The 10302-nt window shown below is 40.3% G+C and overlaps 2 protein-coding genes across 2 annotated transcripts; one reads left to right on the top strand and one right to left on the bottom strand.

The window, feature by feature from the left end:
* Positions 1-2922: 2922 nt before the first annotated feature.
* cUnh6orf120 (chromosome Un C6orf120 homolog) lies at positions 2923-5895 on the top strand. The gene is made up of 2 exons (XM_079553507.1): positions 2923-3025; positions 5083-5895. Exon 2 carries the CDS (start codon positions 5125-5127, stop codon positions 5695-5697), a length of 573 nt encoding a protein of 190 aa, XP_079409633.1. The 5' UTR covers positions 2923-3025; positions 5083-5124; the 3' UTR covers positions 5698-5895.
* A 2243-nt stretch (positions 5896-8138) lies between these two features.
* On the bottom strand, positions 8139-10102 carry mrpl21 (mitochondrial ribosomal protein L21). The gene is made up of 2 exons (XM_079553137.1): positions 9768-10102; positions 8139-8721 (listed from the first exon to the last, which is right to left on the bottom strand). The coding sequence occupies exons 1-2, from the start codon at positions 10095-10097 to the stop codon at positions 8425-8427; spliced, it is 627 nt and encodes a 208-aa protein (XP_079409263.1). The 5' UTR covers positions 10098-10102; the 3' UTR covers positions 8139-8424.
* Between the last annotated feature and the right edge of the window lie 200 nt (positions 10103-10302).

The raw sequence follows: 10302 nt of genomic DNA, 5'->3' as shown, positions 1-10302 counted from the left end.
ACAATACATGTGTTTCCAATTACATCACGCATAGTTCTGGCAGCCATTTTGAATACTGAAGTAGCATTATGCAGTACTACAACATTTAACAATCTCTCTATTCAGGATGAAAATGAAAGACAACTGACTGACAGTGGTATTTTTATGTACTTAATCATTGCTCAAGAAGATAACAGTTAAAACACGGCCCCAGAGACGCACATTTATGTGAAGAAACCAGCACATGTGGCACAGACGTAGCAGCTCTGTCGAGCTACAGCAGGATTTACTAAAGATCTGCTTCACTCTTCAGACTAAATTAACACATCATAGAGGAAACAGAAAACCTTTCTCTGTGATTTTTATAATTTGTCAACAGAGTCTCCGTCTGAGTCAGTGTTTAAGCTGCTCAAGACGTTAGCATGCTACCGGTTAGCAACTGTCAATGTCTTCAACAGGATGTGTGGCTCAAATCTATGAACACTGAGGAAATGCTACAGTAACAGCTCAGCTCTGGCCTCTGTCACATGTTGTATCCAAGGCTAGATGGTTGTGGTTCAGGGCTTTCTCTTGGAGAGGTCAGAGCTGAGCTGTTGAAGCGAAATGCTAACAGGTAGCATGCTAACGTCTTAAACACTGACTCACTGGTTTCTTCACTGTTCTCTTCTTGAGTAGAGATATCGTTACATGTCGTAGTACTGCATAATTCTACTTAAGGTATTCAAAATCGCCGCCATAACAAAAGTCACATCACTGAAAGGGATGTATAACCAATTTGTCATATATAGACCCGAATAATGTCTGACCTTTCTGTGGTTAAGCTTTCCTGATGGTTAAGTTACTGTCTCAGCCAATTCTAAGTCAATTTCCTGGTGAACACATGAGCACACAGATGAATATTTAAGTAGCTGTATTTAACCAGTGATGGAAAGACTAAGCCACAGCCAAAACTGGATCCAAATAAACCAGCGTCGCCTTTACCTCAAATTGAGGAGACGCCTACCATTAGACCACCTCATTTATACAATTTTAAACACCTCATGAAACTGTAAACCTTTCCGTTAACTCTCCCCTCAACCACTGGTGTCCATATTTTATGATTTGCTGTGATGGGGCAGAATGGGGCTTCGCATCAAGAGCATAGGCGCGACTTATCTATTGCTAATCACCGGCGGTTAGCAGCACTCGGGACGGCGGCGCTAGCATGGTACTACGACGAACTGTAAAAAAAAAAAAAAAAAAATGCAAACATGACTTTTCGCGGACAATGTTCCTTTTAACAGACAAAAATCATACACTTTCCCCATCTATCAACCTGGAATTGTAACGTTTTGAATCCAAAAATATCAAGTCTCCTGAATATGTTTTTACAAGAGCAATGCAGTGATTTATTGAAAATATTTACTTGTAAGAAAAACACTACTACTAATCTTTGGGGCCTTGTCATCGGCTACGAAGGAGATGAACTTAAACGCCTTAAATTGGTCGACTGGTTTGCGGTAATTATTATGAAATAAGTAAGTTGTATCTGATGTGATGGAATATGCATATATAGATTATAAGATTTTTAATGTGAGGTTTGAAACTTAAGCCTGACGTTCCCGGATCATTTTGTCAATTTGTTTATTTTTTTCTTTTGTTTAAAAACAGTTGGTGTTCATTAAAGTGAAAATGAATTATAAAAATTAACTTGTCTTAAACTAACTTGTCTATAATTTCATAGTATTTGTTTTAACCCAACCAGCATTTATCTGGCTTTCTTCAGTAGTAGCAAGAAGTTAGTCACACGAAGGGCTGACATGACAGACTTCAACAATCATGGTCCCACAGCGGCTCAGATGAAGTGTCCTGCCCATTGACACAGCTGACGATGTGAACTCACTGTCACTGATCATATTGAAACTTGTTTTAAATAGCCTTTTTTTTTGGTCTTTGATGATTTTGTTTTACCTTCATCTCCATAAATAATACTTTAAGAGATCAGGCCTATGGTAACTTCAAGTGCATATGACACATTAGACACATTTTTTGCTAAAACATACTTAACACAATTACAGGTGCTTGTCGTACAATTAGAATATCATGGAAAAAGTTAATTTACCTCTGTAGTTCAACTTAAAATGTGAAACTAATATATGATATAGACTTATTGCATGCAAAGTGACACATGTCAAGCCTTTATTTGTTATAATTTTGATAGTCCATTTTCAAAATTCTACTTTATGACATTTTTAATTTGGGGCTTTAACAAATCTCACTTTGCATGTAATGAGTTTATCATATATTAGTTTCACAGTTGAATATCAAAAGCAAATGCACTTTTTCATGATATTCTAATTATATGACGAGCAGCTGTATATTTAAGATTTTGCTAAAGATTGTACCCAGGTTATATTTTGGCCATTTTTGTGATTTTTTAAGTTTCACTTCCTTATTGGATACTAACGGGAAGTGACATAGATGAAGGCAAAAAAAAAAAGGATTGCCATGCCGACCATGTGAAGCAATGGGAAATGAGTCAAACTGCTACTGAACTTTACCAATGTCACTTCCTGCTTCAACATTCAAATAAAAATAACTTTTCTGCACAACATTTCTTCATTAAAATTGCTGCTTCACTGAAATATAATGACAATTATGCAACTGATGAGCTTGCAACTGTTGTTATCCTTCTAAATTTTAAAAATCATTAAAATCTGTCATATGCCCTTTAAACATTTGGCTACCCTACACATTTGCGGAGCCACATAATGGAGTTTCTTTTTTTTTTTAAAGAAAGAAAAGCACATTTTACATTTCTCTGGTTCTTTGAAGAAAATGATTTTCCTTTGCAACGTGGATGAAAGTCTGAAAGAATGCTTGAGAAATCCAGTTTGCTTTTGCGGCAGTACCAGCTCTGGTCGGTAGGTGGCGGCGCTGAGCGGTCCTTCCCGCTGAGCTGAACATAGACAAAGCAGAAGAAGCAGCAGATGCTTTGACAGAAGATAAATTTGGAGATGACAGCTCCCTAAGTCCATAAAACCACCGAATTGCAACTTTTTATAATGTACGTATGGCAGACATTTGGTGCTTCATGTTTAACCGTGATTATTTTAGTCTTTTACCTTTAGATCAGTGGATTTTCTCTTACGAACCGGGTAATGTGTCAGACTTAAGCTAGCTTCATTTGGCTAATGGCTAGTTAACCCAAATACTTCGCTAACTTTAGATTGCTCTTATTTAAGAAGATGTTGTATTATTGCAAGTGATTATAAAGGCAACGAAATAAAACGTGTACTTTTAGAAAGTATAAATGTTGTATGTGGATGGTAATTCTTGGTTTAATATAAGACAGTGACAGATTGCGTGTTTAACGTTAGTTTAGCAACCCATGTGTGCGTGCAATGTTTCTAAATACTAGCTAGAAAGTGTTCTTAGTTTCATCCTTTTGCTTATATTTCTGAACTCTTTTCAGATACCTGTGGTTCAGGTGTGGTGTTGGAGAGGCTATTGTGTGTGAAGTGGTGTCGCTCGGTCAAAGTTCAGAGCGGTTTTATTTTTAACTCGTTAATATTTGTCTCGATTGTTTTTAGCAGTTTATGGACATGGATGACTAAGCATTTTGGCTGTTCAAAACCTTAAAGATTATTTATCTGTTTTGCAAAATTTATAATATTATAGGGCTAATACTACTCCTTATGAGGCTGGATTGTAAGGCTAAAATCTGTTATTTTGTTGTGACAAAAAATTGTGTTTTAAATGTTGACCTAACCTTTTCCAAAAAGGTATTTCAGATACACAGGAGCCATTTAAATGATGTTTAGAATAAATTGTTAAATATATGTCAGTATTTTACTGCTCTACACTTGTGTTGCATATGTTTTATGGTATAAATTCTGTCTTCACTGCAGTATACTTTCTGAGAAACGGCATCAAAAGAGTTAACAATTACGTATATTCCGGTCTTTATTGCAGTATTAAAGGAACAGGCCACCGTTTTTCCATACTGCGATATGTTCTTGCCTGAGCTTAGACAAATTGATGCCTACCTGTCTGGTTTGTATGTGCCCGTGGAAGAGCTTGGTCACCTCTAACTTCAACCCATTTGGAGCTATAGGAATATACTGAGAGAGGCCAAATGCTAGCAACATCTTTGGTCTTTTTGCGTGACTGAGGGCACACAGTTCTTCCATTCTGTGATATGTTCTTACCTGAGCTTAGACGAGTTGATACGTACCTGTCTGGTCTTTGTGTGTGCCCGTGGAAGAGCGTCGTAGCTTCAAACTTCACCCCCGTTTGGAGCTATAGGAATACATTGGGAGAGGCCAAACGCTAACATTATTTGGTCGTTTTGCGTGACTGAGGGCACGCACAAAGACCAGACAGGTACGTATCAACTCGTCTAAGCTCAGGTAAGAACATTTCTCAGTATGCTAAAACGGTGGCCTGTTCCTTTAAGTAATGTTTTCCTCATGAACTAGAAAGTAGTTGGTTCAATAATTATCTTCATCAGCAGCGATAATCTTTTATTTCTGCTTTTGTCTTGTAAGTTTTGACTAGCATTTAAAGTTGTTATTGTGTCATTTCGCATTCATCTCTGGGGACAGCCATTAGACAGTTCTTTTGTCTTATGTGCCTATGTCTTTGTACTGCTTTGATTGATTATCTGTGGAGAAGAAGGCTCTCGAGTCTTGTTTCAACATTTGAGGTAACAAGTAGAAAACAGGAGAAACCCGTCTGCTGTGTGCTACATGTTTGTGAAGTATTACCTGTCAAAAGGTGCTTGGGCCTTGGACAGGATTCTTTGTGGCCAGTGCAAGCGAAGGATATAAGAGGAAGAAAAAGGTTTAATTTGAGGTTCTTCTACAAATGGCTCCCCAACGGATTTCTACATAAGCTTGATGAGTCAAATTTGTTCAGGGTGTTGGCAAAATGACTCATACGGATCATTTTATAGATTCATTTTGTATTTCAAATGATTGAGTAATGAATCGGACCCCAGGAAGAATAGCAGCAGCTCGACTGCACTGATCAATAACATTGTACTAAACGAAACTCTGAAAAAAATCCATTCCTTGTTTTAGTTTGGATAAATAGCTCTCATTTCCCCCTCTCCTCCCCCAGGTGCGCTGTTGTCCCATCCTGCCCTGTTCTCATGCCTTCACCATGACGCCGGCTAAGTGCTGCCCCCCTGTGGCCCTCCTCCTCCTCCTCTGCCTCCTCTCTCTGCCTCCCGCTCTCTCTTTCCTGGGCTCCTCGGACGAACCGGAGAGCGTCCCGGAGGAATGGGTGCTCCTCCACGTCGTCCAGGGCCAAATCGGGGCCGGGAACTACAGCTACCTTCGCCTCAACCACGACGGGAAGATCGTCCTGCAGATGCGCAGCCTCCGAGGGGACGCCGACCTCTACGTTTCCGATAAAACTCTGCGGCCGAGTTTCGACACGTACAAGCTGCAGTCGGTGACGTGCGGACAGGATGTGGTGGTGGTGCCCGGCGACTTCGCCAGGCCGGTCGGGATCGGCATCTACGGACACCCCTCGTACATAGAGAGCGAGTTCGAGATGAGGGTGTTTCTGGACGATTCAGTGCCTCAAGATCCGTTTGAAGATCTCGCCACGGAGAACGGCAAAAAAACGAAACCCCACCCCGCTTCAGCAGACGACTTTCAGGAAGAGGAGTCGTTTTTTTGGACTATAGTCATAGGACTTCTAAAAGTAATACTGGAGATTTTATTTTGAAATTACCTAATACATAAACTGGACAAACCATGCAAAATTAGCTTTTCTGAGCTCATTAGCCTGTAGTGAATCAAAAAGATGTGTGCGATTAGGAAACTTGAAAGATCAATGTGGAGATGCCCAAAAATCTGTTTTAGGGTTGAAAATAAAATTCTACACCTAGACCGACGAGAAAACAATTATTTTTCTATCTTGTAGAAAACAAATTCATCATTTTTTTGCCAGCTCTTTTTTTAATCTATTGTTTTTTTTGGAGGTGGAATGAATGAAATCTACCTCTGACCTCTATTGGACATGTTTTAAATGGTCTGCCCCACTGAAGAGAAGCCGCTGTGTTTGGTTAGACTTTGAGGAAATGTCTCTCTGATGGTGCCTTTCATATTGTCCATTACGGTGCCATACAACAAAGTAGATGATATTGTCCTTTTTGTCAAATATGCGTTTAACCAAATTTGTATTGGGATTTTTTTGGATGAATAGCATCGCCATTTTATACACATGAGTTTATCTGGAGTGGCAGCCCAGTGTAGCTGATACCAGGCCTCACACACTCACTGTAAATGTACTGGTAAAAACTGGCTGCAGCTCAGTTTACAGACAAGAATTTAGTGTTTTTTGTGAAGCTTTTCTGTCTTGCTTCCAAGAGGTTTGCCGACCACTCACCTGAAAGAATGGTCAAGCGAAAGGTTGATTTGTGAAGGGATTTGTCACTTCCTGCAGGGGTAATGGAAACTACTCTTTTTTTTGTGTGTGAAGAAAACCAGAGCAGCAGGAAGTATCTCACAAGGAGGTTGAGGCATCAGTTTGTTAGAAGTGCACGTTCATGTTTTCAGTGCTGGTAAAAGTTAGGTGATTCAACTGTTGAGTTTTCATAAAGTTAATTTATCGTAGGTTTATTAAAGAAAGAGATTGAGATGAAAGCCGGTGTTTCCTTCACTTAAGTTGTTTGGCTTTAAAATCTTCAGCATCACCGTTGATTTGGGATCTGATTTCTCCGCTGCTGCAGCTCAGTTTGTGGTTGGTTCTACTTGGGGAAGAATTGTTCAACAGTGCCTTTGATTTGAAGGTTTGATAATAAAAGCTATTTTCAAAAGATATTGTGTGTTTTAATATTTGAAGTTTTATGGATTATGATTAACCTCCTAATCCCAGCCATGACCAAGCGCATTGTCTTAAATTCGGTGTTAATCTGAAAGCTTCTCGACTGGGGCATACAGTTTAAAGGCCGGTGTAACGCCTCATTTGAAAGCTAAGTCCTACAAAACTGGTCGTAACATTTTTTTTTAGAGATAAGAGATAAGAACCTTTATTGTTGTTTACGTTGTCACTGCATCTTTGACATGTTTCGTCTCTTTTTTTGCCATGTTTGTGTCAGTGTGTTGCTTTTTCATCACTTTTTTTGTTGTGTTTTTATCATGTTTTTGAAGCGTTGTCACTCTTGTCGCTTTTTTCATCGCTTTATTTGTTGCTTTTTCATTATTTTGCTCACGCTTACTATATTGTCGTATTGCGTTTTCACTGTTTTTGACGCTTTTTTCCAAGAAGCTTTTAGGTTTTGGGTGAAGCCGAACTGGAGAAAATGTGCTTGGTTCAGGTGGGGGTTAAAGGAACAGGCCACCATTTTTCCATACTAAGATATGATCTTGCCTGAGCTTAGACGAGTTGATGTGTACCTGTCTGGTCTTTGTGTGTGTACGATGTGTAAGATGTTGTTAGCATTTGGCCTCTCCCAGTATATTCCTATAGCTCCAAACGGGGTGAAGTTAGAAGCGACCAAGCTCTTCCACGGGCACAAAGACCAGACAGGTATGCATCCACTTGTCTAAACTCAGGTAAGAACATATCTCAGTATGGAAAAACGGTGGCCTGTTCCTTTAAGACGTAAGATAGACTTGAGAGTTTGTCCTCGGTGCACATCCAAGTCGAAATTTGATTGAAAGCAACTTAGCAATTATATATCCATTACAAACGTGTCTATGGTTTAAACTTTAAACCTTACCATGCGGGTTACACCTGTAGACATGTTCTCAAATTAGTTTTAACAGTTTAACAGCATTTGACCTTGGGTTTCCTAAACTTAAAATCACTATACTAGGAGTGGAAATATAAAACAGTTCAATTTCATGAAGTTACAGGCCATTTTTCTAGCATTTCTGTGAAAGTGACCCTGAAAAGTACAAATAAACTTCTCTCTGTTAAGAATTGGGAGGCAACAAATATGTTAGGAATGAGTTTGGGCCACAAATAACATTTAGTGGCTTCCTCTTTCTTTGTTTCAGGTATAGGGCCTTTAATAACTGAAGGACTTTCAAAGACCTTGAATGTAACAGGAACAAACAAAAGGCTGGAAGCAGAGAAAAAGATTACATTTACATACATTTAATCATAGAAGTACGAACGGCCCAAAGTATCAACAAACATAAGGCCATTATAGCATTGTCTTTTGTTTTATGTAACGTGTGTCTCTTTAAAATAGGAAAGAAGCAATTTCATCCATGTTATTATCACAGGGCCTTCTTCCTGACAGAGAAGAAACTGAACTTTATTGTTTCCTGTGAATAAGTCCAGATATTTGCCATGTAAACAAGTCTGCATTTTGACAGTTATGAGGCAAATATTTACAATAGACATTTGTCCTGTTCCTCCCTCAATAATAATTATACCTCAAAAGAATGTCAAGTGATGTCCAGACCTACAGAATCAAAACAGTCCACAACAGTATTTGATTCATGTAAGCGCTGGGGCCAGTCTGATGTTGTTGATCCTCAGGACGGTTTGGGGTTGAATGATGATTTTCTTCCTCTGAAACCGGTGTCTCTTCCAGAACGTCATATGGACTTTGGGTACGGACTCAGTCTTCTCGATAACGGTGGCCTCCACACGGACCAGCTCCTTCCCCAGTAGGGGGCGCCCCACCAGAGTGAAGTCCTGGGCCCCCACTAGCAGCACCTTCTCCATCCTGATCCGGTCACCGCACTCCGCCTCAAGGTGGTTCTCCACCAAAATCAGGTCCTCGTCCGTCACCTGGAACACAGAGATTCAAATATCATGAAATCGTCTAAAACTGCAGCAATAGTTTATGAAATAGTGACATGTACAGATTTGTTATTGTGAGTGTTACCATAATGTGAGCCTTTTGCCATAGGAGCGATTGGTGTTGTTATTTACTTCCATAATTTTCACCAGATGTTTTTTGATGTCTCGTAGTTGGTCAAACTTTATGCTCTTTTATCAGGAACAATTGAGAGACGTAGAACTTGGTAGTAAATAAATTGAGATTTTAAAAATGTGATAAGTAATGGGCCGACAGTGGCTCAGATGGTCTCAGAAGCGGGAAGGTTAGCAGACTGTCATTGTATCATCGTGCAAGACACCCCACCCACCTCACCTGTGTGATTGTAATGTGTGAGAGTGAATGGTGTGGTCAGAATGGCCAGTGGCACAGATTGGCAACATTGCTTCTGTCAGTCTACCCCAGGGCAGCTGTCGATACAACAGTTGATAATCATCAAACGATTATGGAGTGAATGAACAATTTTGCCTGTGTAGGAACATTTCTCAACACAACCATTTGTTTTATTATTATAATGAACTTTATATAGTGCTTTTCTGCCTGTATTGTCCACTCAAAGCGATTGTAGTCCAGGAAGCAACCGGTCATACTCAAGACACTACTACACATTAATTGGAACAAAGGCAAGCGAAAGTGTCTTGCCCAAGGACACAATGACAGCGTGCATTTCATGTGTTCGTTTCGGGCGGCATGACAGTCACTCAAGAGGTTGTCAAACTGTTATGACATTAACAACAATGTTTTTGACAATAGATTTGGCTGAAAAGAAATAGGCACGCACTTCCAAAGGCAGTGAAACCTGCGTGCTGGATCCAAAATAAGAATACAGTGATTTAAAGTAAGGGTTCGCACAGCAGTGACAGCTCCCAATTTTTTAATAGTTTCTTACACGATTAAGTGTGACGTTTCAGGCCAGATGCCCTTCATCAGTCATGTCTGACAATAGATTTAAAAATGTTTGATGAAATTATTATATACGCTTAATAACAAAACCGACCTTCCATTGCCGCCCAGCGAAGTGCACCACGGCGAAAAATCTGCCAAAGTCCTGCCCGGTGATGATGCTGTTCACGGCGGTCACCACCGCTGCGTGCTGCCGCTGTTCCTCCTCCAGGGGCACGGGGCTCGGAGCTTCGGCCCACGGCGGCAGAGAGAGCGAGGTCCTCGGTATAGGGGGTTCAGCGGGGGTGCTGCTGGCGGAGCTCTGGAGACGGACGGCGGCAGGAAGAAGCGAGGACTGAAGGGGGAAAGACAAACTGCATGTCCTCCAGAGCCGTGGGCAAACTCTGCTCAGCGCCATCTTTGGAGAAACACGGGAAGAGCGCATGCGCAAAACTACTTCTTTGACATTTGAGCAAACTGCCTCCCGGTTCAGACGCCCCCTGCTGGAAACAAAGAAAATACATATTCAGATAAGATGCAGATTGCAAGGAATTTTACTTTTATTCACAATGAATAATGTCACAAACACAACCGTGTTGCTTGTTGGATTGGATTTATGAAGTGAATAATATTAAATTGAGTCAGACAAG

The sequence above is a fragment of the Gobius niger genome, assembly GCF_951799975.1.
Source record: "Gobius niger genome assembly, chromosome: 3".
NCBI classification, from domain to species: Eukaryota; Metazoa; Chordata; class Actinopteri; order Gobiiformes; family Gobiidae; genus Gobius; species Gobius niger.
This window is presented reverse-complemented; position numbering and strand designations above follow the sequence as displayed.

Coding starts and splice junctions, on each gene's coding strand:
- cUnh6orf120 (XM_079553507.1), top strand. CDS start 5,125: ATGACGCCGGCTAAGTGCTGCCCCCCTGTGGCCCTCCTCCTCCTCCTC.
- mrpl21 (XM_079553137.1), bottom strand. CDS start 10,097: ATGCGCTCTTCCCGTGTTTCTCCAAAGATGGCGCTGAGCAGAGTTTGC. Junction 8,722..9,767: donor TCGCTGGGCGGCAATGGAAG/GTCGGTTTTGTT, acceptor TCTGTGTTCCAG/GTGACGGACGAGGACCTGAT.